Here is a 19,488-nt window from a genome sequence, read left to right as displayed (position 1 = left end):
TTTTTCTATATATACATTTATATATAAAATATTTTTTCAAAAATAGGAATGCATGGTTTATACCGGTTTATAATCTTTGACCTGACTTTCTCAAACTAAGCTTGAAGTATCAGTGAAATTGGTTTTACTTTCATAGAACTCTTCATTGTCTATTTTGGGCTGTGGTTTGCCTGATTTTTGACTCTCTGACAATCTAATTTCCTCTGTTTTCTGTCTTCAGAGAATCTCCTAAAATTTCTGGCATGCTAACTGAATTCTTGTTTTCTGGTGGAGTTAAGTTTTCAAACATTAAAGAGAAAGTTGTCAAGCCTTAGGCACATATATGTGAAAATGCCTGTGACATGTCTTAGATCCCAGCAGACATTTCTAAATATCATGCCCATACTTTTGTGATATAAAGCAGAATGATGACCAGTACCAGGAGATAGTTCACCAATGTTCTCCTTACCAATTCTACCGCCCTCCAAATATGAAATAAACTCTCCCCCTTTTCTCTACACCCAGACTTTCTGTTTCTAGCTCTGCAAGTCTCAGGGAGACAATTTCTTAAGCCACACTGCTTTCCTTTGCCTAGGAAGCAAATAAACTGTTTTGTTTTTATTCCTAGTAGTCTTTGCTTTATTAAATATTAAATGTACAGATTCTTTGACATTCAAAGGATTTGAAGGAAGCAAGAAGGTAGGAATTTATTATATTCCCAGTCTTGATCCAGTTTCTCAGACAAATTGAAGCTTTGTCTTCATGAATACATCACTTATACAATTAAATGTATAATTTAATAGGGGATGTATTAAGATACCAATGAAATGAAATGCTGACATATATTTTACTTTTCCAATTTTAAGGTCCATTCCATCTGCATATAATCCAAAATCTAATTTCCACATTTTATTCTAAAACAGGCATATTTTTTGACATATATGAAGGACAGATCACTGCAATACTTGGGCATGATGGAGCTGGTAAATCAACACTGCTAAACATTCTTAGTGGATTGTCTGTTTCTACAGAAGGTGAGAAAATAGTTTTATAAAGTAAGTTGGCTGAAAAAGCAAGTTGTAAATTGATTTGATTGTGTAAAAATTTTTCTATATATTGGACTTGTTACACAGTTGAATAATTTAGAACAGGAAATATTTATCTCATATGTACATAAATTCATGAAAACATTTGTATCTGTATTCCACTATTATTTGACATTCCATGTGTACTTTGCATTGCTGTGGACACAGATATTTACGTTAAGAGTAATCTGAATTATTCAATGTATTAATTATGCAATTGGAAAATGTGAAGTTTCTTTAATAAAAACAAGTTTTTTGAACAAAATCTAAATAGTGACATATATTATCACTCTGCATAGAATTAGCATTCTGGCAGTAAAGCCTTTTAATTTTCTATTTATAGGATCAACCACTATTTATAATACCCAACTCTCTGAAATAACTGACATGGAAGAAATTAGACAGAACATTGGATTTTGTCCACAGTTCAATTTTCAGTTTGACTTCCTCACTGTGAGAGAAAACCTCAGGGTATTTGCTAAAATAAAAGGGATTCAGCCAAAGGAAGTGGAAACAAGAGGTAAGAACATTAAAATTGATGGCTTTGGATATTACTTTTGGATATATTTTTTTGTTTCAGCTATAAAAAAAAAAAAAAAAAAAAAATACTTTACTTTTTTTTTTTTTCTTTTTTTTTTTTTGAGACGGAGTCTCAGCTGTGTTGCCCAGGCTGGAGTGCGGTGGCGCGATCTGGGCTCCTGCAAGCCTCCGCCTCCCGGGTTCCGCCATTCTCCTGCTCAGGCTCCGAGTAGCTGGGACTACAGGCGCCGACACCGCGCTCGGCTAGTTTTTTGTATTTTTAGTTAGAGACGGGGTTTCCAAAACACCGTGTGTAGCACAGGAGGTGTTCCCCTCGATCTCCTGACCTCGTGATACCACTCGCCTCGGCTCCCAAAGTGCTGGGATTACAGGCTTAGGAGCCACCGCGCCCCGGCCCTACTTTATCTTTGATAGATAACAGCTGTAATTCAGAGATGAAGTTCTATCATAATATTCTTTCATTTTTAGAGAGTAAAACTGCTTTAAGTCAATATTTGTATTGCTAACACAAGAGTTTTTTTTTGATATGGTAAAAAGAATTATAATGGAATTAGATATGCAAAGCATTCAAGACATTATTGCTAAGAAATTAAGTGGTGGGCAGAAGAGAAAGCTAACATTAGGGATTGCCATCTTAGGAGATCCTCAGGTGAGAGAAAAAAATGTATTTTTAAAATTAATTTAGGTTGGAGGATATACAACTATTATTAAAGTCCAACTTCTACTGTAGTTACCAAATGTGAGGGAAAATTTATAATAAAGTACCAGTCAAGCTTGTTAGGTGTCCGTGTGAAGAGACCACCAAACAAGCTTTGTGTGAGCAATAAAGCTTTTTAATCACCTGGGTGCAGGCAGGCTGAGTCTGAAAAGAGAGTCAGCGAAGGGAGATAAGGATGGGGCCGTTTTATAGGATTTGGGTAGGTAAAGGAAAATTACAGTCAAAGGGGGGTTGTTCTCTGGTGGGCAGGAGTGGGGGGTCACAAGGTGCTCAGTGGGGAGCTTTTGAGCCAGGATGAGCCAGGAAAAGGGCTTTCACAAGGTAATGTCATCACTTAAGGCAAGGACCGGCCATTTTCATTTCTTTTGTGGTGGAATGTCATCAGTTAAGGCGGGGCAGGGCATTTTCACTTCTTTTGTGATTCTTCAGTTATTTCAGGCCATCTGGGCATATATACGTGCAAGTCACAGCGGATGCGATGGCTTGGCTTGGGCTCAGAGGCCTGACATTAGGGATCTGGTGGAGGACTGTATTTGAGTCTAGAAATCATACTAGTTTTCATGGTGCTTTCTGAAGATCCTCACTGTGAAGAGGAAGATGCTTTCATATGTTTCCTCCTCTGTAGGTTTTGCTACTAGATGAACCAACTGCTGGATTGGATCCCTTTTTGAGGCACCGAGTGTGGAGCCTCCTGAAGGAGCATAAAGTAGACCGGGTTATCCTCTTCAGTACCCAATTCATGGATGAGGCTGACATCTTGGCTGGTGATTCTTGGCTTCTTTATTCCAACTAGTTATTTAAAGGTTTAACATGAGAGTTATTTTTAATAGCCTGTTTTCAAAAGAAGAAAATCTTGTTTGCAGTTTATTTGCAGAAGCCCATTTCAAGCCTCCACATGTCATTGACTACAACAAGTCACATGGGGTGTAACCCTGCCAAGTTACATAGCAAAGTATGTAGACAAAGGAAGAGGTGAAGAATCAGGCCATCCTTGGAAAGTTTTGTGACACTTGATTAGCTATGGGGAATGCGTGAATTTCTGAGGCCTGTTTCACAATAGGCATGGGGATTAGAAATGATACTGCACCCAGGGGCTTAATGACATTATGGTTGTATTGATCTTGCAAATTTCATTCAGTGTTTTGGTATCCAAAGTAGAGAATATACCATGTAAGGAATTTTCTTCACATAATTTTTTGAATCTTCCTTTCTACTCAGATAGGAAAGTATTTCTGTCTAAAGGGAAGTTGAAATGTGCAGGATCATCTTTGTTTCTGAAGCGAAAGTGGGGTATTGGATATCATTTAAGGTATGTATTCTAGGTGTGGTTATTTCTAAATGAGCGTATTAATATGAGGGTAACATTTTATAGAAGCCTTTAGAAATGTAAGAAAGGCAAGTTAACTTTTGGTAGAAATTGTTTTGCAATAAACAGCCCAAAATGTCTCCCTCATTAACATTTCCTTTGTTGGTTATCTCTTGGTTTTAAGCATGCTAATTAAAAAACAAAGTATATACTTCTCAAGACAATGTTTTTTTTTTTTTTTTTTTTGGAGGGCGGAGTCTCGCTCTGTCGCCAGGCTGCAGTGCAGTGGCTGCAACCTCCGACTCCCTGGTTCAAGGGATTCTCCTGCCTCAACTTCCTGAATAGTTGGGATTACAGGCATGCACCACCACACCCAGCTAATTTTTTGTATTTTTAGTGGAGACGGAGTTTCACCATGTTGGCCAGGATGGTTTCGACCTCCTGACCTCATGATCCGCCTGCCTCGGCCTTCCAAAGTGCTGGAATTACAAGCGGAGCCACCATGCCCAGTCTGTACAACATTTTTAAGCCAATATTTGTATAGAAAAAATTATCTTTATGTCCTCAATAAGCCATTGATTAATTTTAGCAAAACACTTTGCACTAAAATTCTGTAGTTATATTCCAAATCTCATTGATAGAATGGCAGAATATCACATGGGAACATTTTAGAAAGCATCAAATACTCACCAACAAGCTCTGCAAATAGAAGTTGTTGACATTAAGAGAAACCACTTACTGCATAGAAAACAACTGTTTATTAAAAACCTTATTAATTTTCCATTTATTAAGAAGCAGTGTTTCTTGTATTTTATATCCTATCATGATTTTTTTATATATATCACACACATAGCACAATTGTGATAGTTTTATATATGTATATATATATGTGTATATATGTGTGTGTTTGTGTATGTGTGTATGTATGCTAAAATGTCACTGCTTTAATTACATTTAGAGAAATTGGTGTTGATATGTACTATGATTTTTCCATTTAAAATAATGCAAAATAGGCTACCAATTAGCACTTTGAAGTTGAATTAGCAATTTGAAGTGGAGTATGTGATTTGCAGGAACCAATTACTACAGTTAAGTAGAATATGCCTGTGATACATATAAACTGTTTAATAAAAAACTATCTTTTCATGAGTAGTGGTGTTGGAAAAGAATTCAAGAGACTTATGGCTCCTTTGATATAATAGTTTACACAGGAATGAAATGTGTGACACAGAGAAAATCACATCCCTTATTAAACAGCACATTCCTGATGCCAAGTTAACAACAGAAAGTGAAGAAAAGCTTGTATAAAAAGTTTGCCTTTGGAAAAAACGAACAGATTTCCAGGTAACTTACTGTGTAATCACATAGAATATATGTAAGTGTTCATGATTATGCTGACTGCATTTTCTGTTGTTCTATAAATTGAGTTCTAAAGCTTATAGAAAAGATTTCCTTGGATTATTGTGATTGCTTTAATATGAAAACATTTGTAGACATCTATTTTGAGTAACATTTCGACATTAGTATTTTAATGTACTCATTGATACTTTTAATTGCATTGACTTATTATTATTGGCTTTTTAGATCTTTACAGTGACCTTGATAAGTGTTCTGACCAGGGCATAAGGAATTATGGTGTTTCAATGACAACTCTGAATGAAGTATTCTTTTTTTTTTTTTTTTTTTTTTGAGACGGAGTCTCGCTCTGTCGCCCAGGCTGGAGTGCAGTGGCCAGATCTCAGCTCACTGCAAGCTCCGCCTCCCGGGTTCACGCCATTCTCCTGCCTCAGCCTCCCGAGTAGCTGGGACTACAGGCGCCCGCCAGGTCACCCGGCTAGTTTTTTGTATTTTAGTAGAGACGGGGTTTCACCATGTTAGCCAGGATGGTCTTGATCTCCTGACCTCGTGATCCGCCTGTCTCGGCCTCCCAAAGTGCTGGGATTACAGGCTTGAGCCACTGCGCCCGGCCTGAATGAAGTATTCTTGAACCTAGAAGGAAAATCAGCAATTGATGAACCAGGTATAAAAATGTGTGTCTAGCAGAAAATTAAGAAAAAAAAAAAAAGAGAAGAGAAAAAGATGATATTCTAATTCATGTTTGTAGATTTTTATGTGGATTTCTACCTATAATATGCATTAGACAGAAAATAGCATTGTCCACTTTTAAAAGTATTATAATCATTTTATATCGAATATAATCAGTCTTGGTGCTAGGCAAATTGCTTTCCAACATCTGTCTGCTTCCCATGTCAGTGACAGATACATCTCTTTGCAATGACCACTTCTTCCTTATCATCAAAACTCTCTGCTATAGTGATGAATTCTGATACTGCCTCTTACTTGCCATTCCTTATAAAAATGTGCTCTTAATTAGCTAATAAACTAATTATAATTAATGTTATTAACAAGAAGTAATAAAATGTTATTTCCTTAGTTTACTTTGTAATAATAATTAGAAGAATTAGGAGGCTACTATACATAGACCAATGGAACAAGTTAGAGAACACAGCAATAAAGTCACACACCTACAATCATCTGATATTCAACAAAGCCAGTAAAAACAAACAATGGGGAAATGACTTCCTGTTTAATAAATGGTGCTGGGGTAACTGGCTAATCACAGGCAGAAGATTGAAACCAGAGCCCTACCTTTCACCTTATACAGAAATAAACTCAAGATGGATTAAAAAATGTAAAACCTAAGACTATAAAAACCTGAGAAGAAAACCTACAAATACCATTCTGGACATTGGTTCTGGCAAAGACTTCATGATGAAGACTCCAAAAGCAGTTGTAACAAAAAGAAAAATTGACAAGTGAGTCCTAATTAAACTAAAGAGCATCTGCACAGCAAAAGAAACTATCAACAGAGCAAACAGACAACCTGCAGAATGGGAGAAATTATTTGCAAACTATGCATCCAACAAAGGTATAATATCCAGAATCTGTAAGGAGCTTAAACAAATCAACAAACCAAAAACAACCCCATTAAAAAATGGACAAAGGACATGAACAAATACTTCTCAGAAGAATACATACATGCAACCAACAAGCATATGAAAAAATGCTCCATGTCATGAATGAATAGGGAAATGCAGATCAAAACCACGAGACACCATCTCACACCAGTCAAATGGCTATTATTAAAAAGCAAAAAAATAACAAATGCTGATGAGGTTGTGGAGGAAAGGGAATGATTATGCTCTGCTGGTGGGAATGTAAATTAGTTCAGCCACTGCAGAAAGCAGTCTGGAGATTTCTCAAAGACCTTTAAATAGAACTATCATTCGACCCAGCAATCCCATTACTGAGGATATAGCCAAAGGTATATAAATTATTCTACCATAAAGATATATACAGATATGTTCATTGCAGCACTATTCACAATAGCAAAGACACGGAATCAACCTAGATGCCCATCAGTGGTGGACTGGATAAAGAAAATGTGTTGGCGGGGCGCGGTGGCTCAAGCCTGTAATCCCAGCACTTTGGGAGGCTGAGACGGGCGGATCACGAGGTCAGGAGATCGAGACCATCCTGGCTAACACGGTGAAACCCCGTCTCTATTAAAAAATACAAAAAAACTAACCGGGCGAGGTGACGGGCGCCTATAGTCCCAGCTACTCGGGAGGCTGAGGCAGGAGAATGGCGTGAACCCGGGAGGCGGAGCTTGCAGTGAGCTGAGATCCGACCACTGCACTCCAGCCTGGGCGACAGAGCGAAACTCCGTCTCAAAAAAAAAAAAAAAAAAAAAGAAAAGAAAATGTGTTACATGTACACTATGCAGTACCACGCAACCATAAAGAATGTGCTCATGTCCTTTGCAGCAACATGGAGTAAGCTGGAAGCCATTATGCTAAAGAAATTAACACAGGAACAGAAAACCAAATACCATATGTTCTCACTTATAAGTGAGAAGTCAACATTGCGTACACACGAATGCGAAGAAGAGAAAAACAGACACCAGGGCCTACTTAAGTGTGGAGGATGAGAATTGAAAAATGACCTCGTGGGTATTATGCTGATTACCTGGATGACAAAATTGTCTGAACACCAAACCTCCAAATCCCCATGACACACAGTTTACCCATGTAACAAGCCTGCACCGAAAATAAAAATTGGAAAGAAAAAAAAAAAAAGAATTTAGGAGACTACTGTATACCAGCCATTGTGCGCAGTTCTTGAATTATATTGTTTTTAATTCCCATAATAACATCAAGCTGCCCATGCGAAAACTGATATTTGAAGTTGTGTCATTAGCCAAAATTGTACAGTTAAAGTGTGATGTATGCGGGACTCAAACAGGAGGCCTTTCCATGGACTTTCCATCGTTTGAAAGCACAATGTCTTGAACTCATTACTGAGATGTCAATCATCAGTGTTTAATCCTGTAGGGGAAATTCCAGATGACGGAGAAGGCCTTTTGGAAACTCAGCTACATAAATTTGTCTTTGTGCTTCCGCATAAAACTTGCTCTGCGGCCGGGCGCGGTGGCTCAAGCCTGTAATCCCAGCACTTTGGGAGGCTGAGAAGGGCGGATCACGAGGTCAGGAGATCGAGACCATCCTGGCTAACACGGTGAAACCCCGTCTCTACTAAAATACAAAACTAGCCGGGCGAGGTGGCGGGCGCCTGTAGTCCCAGCTACTCGGGAGGCTGAGGCAGGAGAATGGCGTAAACCCGGGAGGCGGAGCTTGCAGTGAGCTGAGATCTGGCCACTGCACTCCAGTCCGGGCGACAGAGCGAGACTCCGCCTCAAAAAAACAAAAAAACAAAAAACAAAACAAAACAAAAAAGAACTTGCTCTGCAAAAGTATCCCTTAGTGAAGAGCTGCTATTATTAGTTTGAAAGAATAAATGCTTGTTAGGAAGCCTCAATCATCCTCAAAAATTAATTTACTGTCTCATTGGAATTGAATCCGTTACATATGTTTGAAGGAAAGATTTTTAATGTAAATTTTGATTGTGGATATCAGTAGCTCAACTTGTTAGAAGTGCTGTTTCAAATAGTCGAACATCATTTTCAAAGTTTTTAAAGAGAAAGTGCAGATAACATAACCTATTAAAATGTTTTATTACATGATTGTAGATTTTGACATTGGGAAACAAAAGAAAATATATGTGACAAGAAATACTGGAAATGAGTCTGAAATGGAACAGGTTCTTTGTTCTCTTCCTGAAACAAGAAAGGCTGTCAGTAGTGCAACTCTCTGGAGACGACAAATCTATGCGGTGGCAACACTTCGCTTCTTAAAGTTAAGGCGTGAAAGGAGAGTTCTTTTGTGTTTGTGAGTATCAGATTACTTTATATCTATTTCGTCAATATATGAAAAAACATTCAAATATTAAGAAAATAAATATATTAATTTATTCATTCATTTAACAGTTTTTAAATATCTTTACCTATCCTGCTGTTACTGAGGAAAATGTCACTGCCTCATGTGCTAGAAGTCAATACTATGACACTGGATTTTGAGAAAAGATTTTATTGCAAGTTGACTCACAAGGAGACAGGAAGTCAGCTCAAATCTGTCTCCCTGTGCTGACTTTAAGGCAGTAATTTTATTAGAAAAGGTTTAGAGAGTGAATTCTGGAATTAAGCATGATAGAAGAAAAGGAGAGGTCTGGAAAGTCCTCAGGCATGCACAGATATCTCTTCATGCCTCCTCATGTATCCCTTGTGCAAATTCAAGTGCAGTTGGTATGAAATATATGGTGGAAATTTAGACTGTGAAGTCAGCAGGATGATTCTGGACAGACTGTAATTGGCCATATTGGTTTCAGCGGATTTCAGCCAGTTTTATTATCTTACAAGCTGAGGGAGTTTCAGTGTTTCAGCAAATTGTTTCTTGTTTTTTTTTCCTTCTTTCAATCTGACACCCTACAAACTCAATGATTTCTGCTAGTCATTGGTTTCTTTAACTCTTTGGGGCACAGTTTTACTGCTGTAGTGAACAAAATTGATAAGGCCTTTAAACTTGTTCAATTATATCACAAATCTTTATTGAAGCCTGCTGTGGTATACTAGGCATTGTTCTAGGAGTTTGGTTATATTAGTGAATACAAATGGCACAGATTTCTACTCTCATGGTGTTTACATCTGGTTGGGTGGAAAAGATGAAAAATACTGAATATAAAACTAAATAACTTATATGCCAGGTTATACAAAATAGAGTAGAAAAGGGGATAGGAAGGGATGACAGGAGTTAGAGGTACATTACAATTCTAAATAGGTTTGTTGGCATTGGTCTTATTGAAATTGTTACATTTAAGCCAAGATTAGAAAATATGGAGGGCTAATAGCAGTTGAGAAAGAAAAGCATCCATTGAATTTGGCAAAAGGGAAGTTATTAAAGGTTTTATCAAGAGGTCTGAAAGTAGGCAACTCTTTTGTGGTGCTTGACTATGGAGGGGAGTAGAAAGAGCAGAAGCTAAAAGGCAATGTGAAGTCGGGAGGAAAGTTGATTTTATAATGAATGAGAGATACACGGAGGGTGGAGAGTTTGGATTCATTACAGTATTGACAAGGCCTGACCTCTTTGTTAGGAGCAAAGATCTATTACGTATTTCAGCAGAATAAAAGAATGAGAGGATGACTGAATCTGTGGATGTTTTCTTTTCTTTTGGCAGCAATAAGATGAAGGAGTTTCTGTCCTATTCCTTTTTTTTTTTCCTATGAAATATAAGGCTGATAGGGAGAAGAAGGTAGAGTCTGAAGTCTGATGGGAAAGTAGTCATTGCAGGGTGGACTCATATGCTTATTAGAGAAACAAAGATTGCTTGGAAACATTTCACTTGCAGTTTGAATTGGTGGGATGACTTCTAGATATAAAAATAGTGTTTTAAATGTTGCATTTAGTTTCATGAAAATTAAAATATTTGTAAACTAACAATTGAAGAAAGTTAAAATTTTACTTCCAGTTGTGCACATAGCAAGCTTGAGGCTGCAGTGTAAAATAGGGCTTCTTTCTCATCACAAGTACCCAAGCAGGCAGTTTGAGGCCCCTGTTATCTCATAAAATCATTTCCTGTGTTGTCCTGGTAAACCAGCATACTGACAGAGGATTGTCCCTGGGTTCCACCTTTTCTCTTGATGCTCTGTTACCCTTGAATATCTTCCAATGTGATACAAATTATGTAATTTTTTTGTGCCAATTCTCAGATTACTGTCACTGTATGTTTCATTTTATCTAACTAAACACCACACATGCATGTGGAATTTCCATAGTTAGCACTTATATAGCATCTTTGTGACTTAAATAATCAGAGGAAAATTGCTTCAGACTCATGTTATAATTTTGTTTTACTTAGGTCACTAGTACTTGGAGTTGCTTTTATCCCCATCATTCTAGAAAAGATAATGTATAAAGTACTTCGTGAAACTCATTGTTGGGAGTTTTCACCCACTATGTATTTCCTTTCTCTGGAACAAATCCCAAAGATGCCTCTTACCAGCCTATTAATCATTAATAATACAGGTGAGAAACGGGGCTGAAATATAGTGTCAATTTTTATTATTAAAGATCTTTGGAAAGCACATACCTGAGAGACAATTGAAAACAAAAATGGTGTCTGTCCAGCTTGCTCCATTTTCAAGTGAAGGAAACTGATGGGTTAATTTTCTTTTTAAATAATTTTTATTTTGTATTATCTTTATTTCAATAGGTTTGTGGGAAACAGGTGGTGTTTGGTTACATGTATAAGTTCTTTAATGGTGATTTCTGCGATTTTGGTGGACTCATCACCTGAGCAGTGTACACTGTACTCAATGTGTAGTATTTTATCCCTCAACCCCGTCCCACCCTTTCCCGAGTCCCCAAAAGCCATTATATCATTCTTACGCCTTTGTGCCTTCATTGCTTAGCTCCCACTTATGAGTGAGAACATATGATGTTTGATTTTTCAATTCCTGAGCTACTTCACTTAGAATGATGGTCTCCAACTCCATCCAGGTTGCTGCAAATGTCATTATTTCATTTCGTTTTATGGATTAGTAGTATTCCAAGGTGTGTGTGTGTGTGTGTGTGTGTGTGTGTATGTTTATAACTTTTTTAATCCACTCATTGATTGACAGGCACTTGGGCTTGTTCCATATTTTCACAATTGTGAATTGTGCTGCTATAAACGTGTGTGCAAGTATCTTTTTCATATAATGACTACTTTTCCTCTTAGTAGATACCCAGAAGTGGGATTGCTGGATCAATCGGTAGACTTACTTGTAGTTCTTTAAGGAATCTCCACATTGTTTTTCATAGTAGTTTTACTAGTTGACATTCCCACCAACAGTGTAAAAGTGTTCCCTTTTTTATCACATCCATGCAACATCTATTATTTTTTGATCCATCTTCAGGTCTCGCAGCTGTGGGTACCAGCACCTGTTCTGGTGGAGGTAGCAGGGGAGTGAAGTGGACTCTGTGAGGGTCCTTGGTTGTGGTTTTGTGTAGTGTGCTGGTATTGGTCAGCCTCCAGCCTGGAGGTGGCAATTTCAAGAGAGCATCAACTATGGTAGTATAGGGAGAATGCAAGCTTCCCCTAGGGTCGCCTGGATAAGTATTCAGGTTTCTCAGGTAGTGGGTCGGGGCCATAGAACTTCCAAGAGATTATGTCTACCAGAGTGGGTGGAGAAAGACCAGCAGGTGAGGGTAGGGTTAGGCATGTCTGAGCTTAGACCATACTTGGACAGAGCTTGCTGCAGCTCCTGTGGGGCATGGCGGATGGAGTTAGTTATGATCCCATGGAGATTATGGCTGCTTCTGCTGCATCATATAGGTCGCCAGGGAAGTGGGGGAAAGCCGGCAGTGACAGGCCTCACCCAGTTCCCACACAGCCCACAAGGTGATCTCAATGCCCCTACAACAGAACTGAGTTTGTTTCCAGGCAGCTGGTGAGCAGGACTGAGAATTCACCCTACGCTACAAGACTCCCTTTGAGAAAGCAAGCAGGACTCTTGGGTTATGTGCCTTCCCCCTGCCATGGTTTCTGTGCTTGTATCTGCACTTCCTGATGATGCCCTCCCCCAAGATTCTGTCCAGGAAACTATGCATTTGGCTGAAATTGTTACAAAGTTCAGCTGGAAGTTTCCTTCTCCCTGTGGTCTTTCCCCAATTCCACTGGCAGCCCTCCCCAAGGACCCCTCTGAGACAAAGTCAAAAATGGCTTCCCTAGGGGCTGAGAGTGCCCACAGGGTTCTTCCCACTGCTTCCTCTCCCACTGTATTTTGCTTGGCTTTCTAAATTCATCTTAGCTCCAGGTAAGGTAAAATCCTCCCGTGATCTGGACCTTCAGGTTCCCCAGTGAAGATGTGTGTTTGGGGGTGGACATTCCCCTTTCTCACCTAGGACACTCAGTTTTTCAGCTGTCTCATGGAGCCTGCAGCTGCAAGCCACCTCTTTCAAAGCGTCTGTGGATTCTCTCCCTGATGGGTCATTTTAAATCCAGAGCTGCCTTGTTGGGGGGTGGTTGATTCAGATGTGGAGGCTGCATCATAGCTTGACTTCTCCCTCTGACCAATGTGACTTCCTTTCCATCTATGATGGAAGTCAAGTCACAAAACTTAATGGGCACAATGGCAAATATCAAGTTAACTTAATTTCGTAAAGATGTTTTGAATGGGTTACTAGTACTTTAAATATCATGGCAAGGTTAGTACCATTTAAGGTTGATAGGATCACTAGGATAAGCCTGGGTCATGAGGTATATTTTGTATGTATTATTCATAATTACAAACATTATACGGTTCTGGTAAAGTTTATAAAAGTCACTACTAGCAAATTTCCTTCCTGTGAGAATTGCAATCTTCTTTTCGTAAACTCTTTTCACCTGGTGAGAATTGTAAGATAAACGAATATATTTCTGAAAAGAATAAAGGAGCCTGTCACAGTGAAGATGGTAAATGGAACTTAATGTCGTAGCATCAGAATGAATAGTATCGTACTCCTAAAGAGCAAGACTCTTTACTAAGCTATTCTGGGTTTTTCTTAACACGATTGGGAATCATTATTATTTTAAGCTTTGACTTTGATTTTCTTGCTTTTTTTTTTTTTTCCTGTTGCCTTCCTTCCACTACGTTAGGATCGAATATTGAAGACCTCGTGCATTCACTGAAGCGTCAGGATATAGTTTTGGAAATAGATGACTTTAGAAACAGAAATGGCTCAGACGATCCCTCCTACAATGGAGCCATCATAGTGTCTGGTGACCAGAAGGTATGTTTGCTTCAATGCACTGTTTTATGATGAGTGGTTTTTTTTTTTTTTTTTTTTTGGCCACATCCTAATACTTGAAACGATAGGGAATTTAAATATGTTTTCCAAATTGGCATCATATTAGAGGAGGCTTGAAACTTTATTTGTCACATAAAATGTAAATATTTGACATCTTTTCATGTTAGTAAATGTTAATCCATTTCATTTACAAAGCAAGTCACTTGAATTACAAAAATAATGCATCCTTTTCCCAATTCAAAGAAGGCAGAAGCGTCAAAGAAAAATTATAGTCTCCTCACTCTAATTCCACTCTGGTTATATACAAAGTATACAATAAATATATTTACTCTAAGAATTTAGAACTTATATTTGTGTACTTTTTTTTTAAGGATTACAGATTTTCAGTTGCATGTAATACCAAGAAATTGAATTGTTTTCCTGTTCTTATGGGAATTGTTAGCAATGCCCTTACTGGAATTTTTAACTTCACGGAGCTTATTCAAACGGAGAGTACGTCATTTTCTCGTGTAAGTAGAGTATTGATTTATGTAAGAGGCAACACAGCAGAGGGATAAAGGATGAGGGCTCTAGAGTCTACCACGTGAGTTCAAATCCTGTTTCTGCCACTTAACAGCAAGTTTGTTAGCTACTCCTTGCCTTTGTGTCTTCATCTGCAAGATAGGGAGTGTAATAGTACCTACTTTATAGAATTATTATGAAGATTAAATGAATTTACTGAGTACCTAGAACATAGCATGGTGCATATATATATATACACACACACACACACACACACATATATATATATAAATATATATACCAATTTAAATTTATTCAATAACTACTTCCCGAGTGTACTATTTTCTGGTACTTCTGGGTGTTGAGAATACAGCATGAATAGAATAGACAAAAATCTCACCCACACAGAGCTTACATTTCTGTAAAGGAAAGAGGAAACATTCAAATACACGTTTGCTATTACTTATTCTGAAAGATCAAGAGTCTTTCAAGTACTTTTATGTTTAGTCTAATTAAATTTTTAAAATTCAAAAGTTTTATGGAAAAATTTAAATATGTAATTCTTAGTAAATTAGATGTAACCTATCACTTCCTAACCCTTATCCTGATCTATTTTTTCCATTACATTTATTAAGACTTTGTATTCTGTTGAGTTATGTTTTATGGCTGGCCTCAACCCTCTAGTTTAAAATCTTGTCTGATCAAGAATTACAGCCCAACACGAATATTAGAAGAACCAAGATCCAAAAGGACACTGCAGAATTTAAAATAAAAGAGAAAAAAATCACAGGACTGTTGAAAACTCATAATTTTGACTTTGGTTTACCGTATACAACTTACTAGGTACTCAATGCATATTTACTGAAATCAATGAATGGATTTGCTTGGAAATGAAGAATACCAGAGATACCTTAAACCTAAATCCTTAATTTTATGTCAGATTGTCAGATTTCCCTGGAGAATTAGATGAATATAAGACATATACACTGATTAATGCAAATGCAAAAGTGTGAATGTATGTATAGACACCCACATATGTATATGTATATCTCCACCACAAAGGGATTTATGATAAAATACGGTCTAATCCTGAAATTATGATTTTTTAACAGTTCTATTGTTCTTCATTTTAAATTCTGCAGTGCCTTTTTGGGTTTGGCTTCTTTATGTTTTACAACTTAGGGTGTGAAGTGCAATTTTTGATCAGATGCAATTTGGTTATCCTTTCTAAATTGTCAAATAATTCCTAACCGATGTGTTTAATTATGATAGATAAAAAAGGGAAAAATTATAGAAATCATGTGGATGTTAGCGAGAATATGCATAGTGGTTTTAGATAATGAAATTTTATTGGAAAATTGCATAATAAGAAATTAATACTATATAACTCAAACTCTAGTTTTCTGCAAATGAGATATGGTGATTTAATTGTAAGTGCAGAAACTATCTAATATAAAACAATACACTGTCTCTCTAGATGGTAATAGCAATGTGCTACCAGTTCAGAGCAAAAATAAGAAAAATACAACCAAAACTTAGTTCTAGTAATTCCTCAAGAGTGATATCTAATATAATTTCATCTATTTCCCAATACTTCCAGAGTTAATCGTGCCTTTATTTAGTCTTGTTTACTTTTAATATAGAATCAATGTTGTCTCGCCTTTTTTTTTTTAAATCAACCTCCTTCTAACATCCTCCAGGACTTTTCAGCAGATGCTTTAATGTTTAAAGACCTCCTAATTTATTTTTCAGTGGAACTGAGCTCAGACTGAGTTTGTCATTGTTTTTCAAATATGAACTTCTTGAGAGTAATAATTATACTTGACTTATTTCTAGCACAAAGGATGATGCATTGTATGGAGCAGAAGCTCTATAAGTGTTTGTTGAATGGATGAATGAGTGGGTAGACTGGATAACCAGTCATGCTGTGCACCGTTTATTACCATTACGGCACAGCTTTCTCTTCTGCAAGATGGGAACTACAAGCAGATAATCTGTAATAGTCCTATTTTAAAATTTTTTTTATTTTAATACTTGTTTTTTCTACCTCATAAAGTAGATGTAACATTCAACTAAGATATTATTTTCTTTTTTTTTTGAGACGGAGTCTCGCTCTGTCGCCGGGCTGGAGTGCAGTGGCGGGATCTCAGCTCACTGCAAGCTCCGCCTCCCGGGTTGACGCCATTCTCCTGCCTCGGCCTCCCGAGTAGCTGGGACTACAGGCGCCCGCCACCTCGCCCGGCTAGTTTTTTGTATTTTTTAGTAGAGACGGGGTTTCACAGTGTTAGCCAGGATGGTGTCGATCTCCTGACCTCGTGATCCGCCGGTCTCGGACTCCCAGAGTGCTGGGATTACAGGCTTGAGCCACCGCGCCCGGCCAACTAAGATATTATTTTCAAAAGTGTTTAATGTATCACACAACCATGAGCCATTATTATAATTACTGTGAAGCATGTTACAGTTAGCCTTTGTTAGACAAACTCTTCACTCCATTACAGTAAAGACATAAAAATTATCTTGCAGCTTTTAAGTAATATTATATAAAGGGTTTTTGGATTTTCAGAATTAAATGTATTCTGGGTTTACTGAGTGCAAACCGCTGTAGTTCACCCTGCATTTAATAAAAAAACTTTCCCTTTCTGTAGGGAAAGTAGGTCTGGCTGAGCATGAGACAGCTCTGGAGGAAGAAAGACGGTATTTGGCGTTTTCCCCTCAATGGTAGCAGGAAGCTTGCCGGGGCCTCTGGGTGCTGCCAAAGAGAATTCCATAGAGAATACCAAGATAAAGAAATTCTGCGGCCAGGCGCGGTGGCGCATGCCTGTAATCCCAACACTTTGGGAGGCCGGGGCGGGCGGATCACGAGGTCAGGAGATCGAGACCATGGTGAAACCCCGTCTCTACTAAAAATACAAAAATTAGCCGGGAGCCGTGTCAGGCGTCTGTAGTCCCAGCTACTCGGGAGGCTGAGACAGGAGAATGGCGTGAACCTGGGAGGTGGAGCTTGCAGTAAACCGAGATTGTGCCACTGCACTCCAGCCTGGGCGACAGAGCGAGACTCCGTTTCAAAAAAAAAAAAAAAAAAGAAGAAAGAAAGAAAAGAAATTCTGCTCCTGCAGAAAGTAGCCTGGGTTGACCCTCCTTATCACCTGCAGTCTGATAGAGGGTACCTTTCCTTTTGACTCTTCTGCTTCTGCTTCTTCCTTCTTCCTTTCTTTTTCCCAGTGTTTTGGGGAATGTTACATTAATCCTTTGGTGGAGTAAATAGAAATGGAGCTGAGGAAAGAAGTTACTGTGGAGGCTTTTGCTTCAGATGCAATGAGACACACATTTATCTTTTCCAGGTAGACTTTCACCCTGCACAGAGCTGAATGGGTCTCAAGTGGCCAGTGGGCCCCAGAGGGACCCACCAGTTACCTGAGTTTAGTTTCTGAATCTGCTTACTACGATTATTACTCATGAACTCACAGAATATTTGCCTTAGCATATTACCTCCAGACATCAAATACATTCATTGTTGATTGCTCCAACATGTTAGGTAGGTCTCTTACATGGGGTTCTTATTCTTCCCTTTTGACGAGGTTCAGATAGAGCTCTCTCTCTCTCTCTCTTTTTTTTTTTTTTCTTTGAGATAGAGTTTTGCTCTTGTCACCCAAGCTGGAGTGCAATGGTGTGATCTCGACTCACTGCAACCTCCGCTTCCGGGGTTCAACAGATAGAGCTCTTTAATTTACTTTTTTGCTAAACCGAATCAGAAGACAGAGGAGACAATGCATAGATACATAACCTTCTTCTCTTGCAATGTATATCAATCTAGACAAAATTAATGTTAGGAGGGCTTGTCAAGGAAGCAATTTGGATATTAAATTGTCTCCTGTGGATCCAGGGAAGCTGAGTTCTCTCTTAGTTCCTCATAAATAACTTTTAAAATATTCAAATGGAAATTATGTTTCTTTAGGAAAGATAAGAATTTCAGTCTTTTTCTAGTTGTTGCATTTTTGCCAGAAACAGGTATTTTCTTTTGACAGAAAACCATAATTATTCATTCTTTTACTCATGCATAGCCAAACAAAATAATCAATTATAGTAAGAATAGGGATTAGTATAGTATATTTTATTGCTTACCCACTGTGGAGGATAATTTATTTTTATTTTCAGTCATAATTTCCCTTTTACTCAGATTTAATAACTTCCTTTCTCAGGGACAGCTCGTTGGGGCTGATTTATATCCCAGCAGAAGTCATAGACCAGAGGTGCTTCCACTTTAACATACACTAGTATCACCTGCTGGGCTTGTTAAAACAGATTCCTGGACACCATCCCCAGAGATTCTGATTTGATGAGGTCTGAGAACTCGCATTTCCAGTGAGTACCCAGGTGACGTTGATGCTGCTGGTCTGGGACCACACTTAGAGAACCACCAGCATAGAAGAGTCACGGCTGGGCGTGGTGGCTCAAGCCTGTAATCCCAGCACTTTGGGAGGCCGAGACGGGCGGATCACGAGGTCAGGAGATCGAGACCATCCTGGCTATCCCGGTGAAACCCCGTCTCTACTAAAAAAATACAGAAAACTAGCCGGGTGAGGTGGCAGGCGCCTGTAGTCCCAGCTACTCGGGAGGCTGAGGCAGGAGAATGGCGTAAACCCGGGAGGTGGAGCTTGCAGTGAGCTGAGATCCGGCCACTGCATTCCAGCCTGGGCGACAGAGCGAGACTCTGTCTCAAAAAAAAAAAAAAAAAAGAAGAGTCACTAGCTCCACAGTTCTGTGAGGCTCCCCTTCCTCTAGATTTGGCTGTACGTTGCCTCTGATTGCTGCAGGTGTTCTTCTAAAGCTGTCATGACTTCTTTTAATAACCTCATTTTCACACTATTTTAAAATTATGCCATTTTTATTTCTTATTATCCTTCTAGACTTTGAAATGTATACTTCACTAAGCTAGTTGTCATCTGTTCCTTAGCTACTTGTTGGTTCTTGCCTGATATTGCTTCCTGGTCTGTTTTAAATTCTAGTGCTTTCATCCTTGCTTTCATCTTAAAAACGACTCTTCTTAGTTATTGAGCACCTCCCATATAGTAAATGCTACATGTAGCAAATAAAAATATTATTATTTCACTATATATATAATATATAAAATATATA

General features: G+C 38.3%; 1 protein-coding gene across 1 annotated transcript in view; it reads left to right on the top strand.

The window, feature by feature from the left end:
• ABCA10 (ATP binding cassette subfamily A member 10) overlaps positions 1-19,488 on the top strand; it is a 93,658-nt gene that overhangs the window by 42,797 nt on the left and 31,373 nt on the right. Inside the window, 13 exon segments of the mRNA XM_017863365.1 lie at positions 903-1,013; positions 1,408-1,584; positions 2,117-2,253; positions 2,948-3,086; positions 3,541-3,631; positions 4,831-4,933; positions 4,936-4,972; positions 5,213-5,278; positions 5,595-5,648; positions 8,718-8,916; positions 10,940-11,106; positions 13,700-13,833; positions 14,223-14,360. Coding sequence (XP_017718854.1) covers positions 903-1,013; positions 1,408-1,584; positions 2,117-2,253; positions 2,948-3,086; positions 3,541-3,631; positions 4,831-4,933; positions 4,936-4,972; positions 5,213-5,278; positions 5,595-5,648; positions 8,718-8,916; positions 10,940-11,106; positions 13,700-13,833; positions 14,223-14,360 — 1,553 coding nt within the window.

Source organism: Rhinopithecus bieti, unplaced genomic scaffold (genome assembly GCF_001698545.2).
Source record: "Rhinopithecus bieti isolate Rb0 unplaced genomic scaffold, ASM169854v2 scaffold_2349, whole genome shotgun sequence".
NCBI classification, from domain to species: Eukaryota; Metazoa; Chordata; class Mammalia; order Primates; family Cercopithecidae; genus Rhinopithecus; species Rhinopithecus bieti.
The sequence above is the reverse complement of the archived record's forward strand: the minus strand, read 5'-3'. Positions and strand labels throughout refer to the sequence as shown.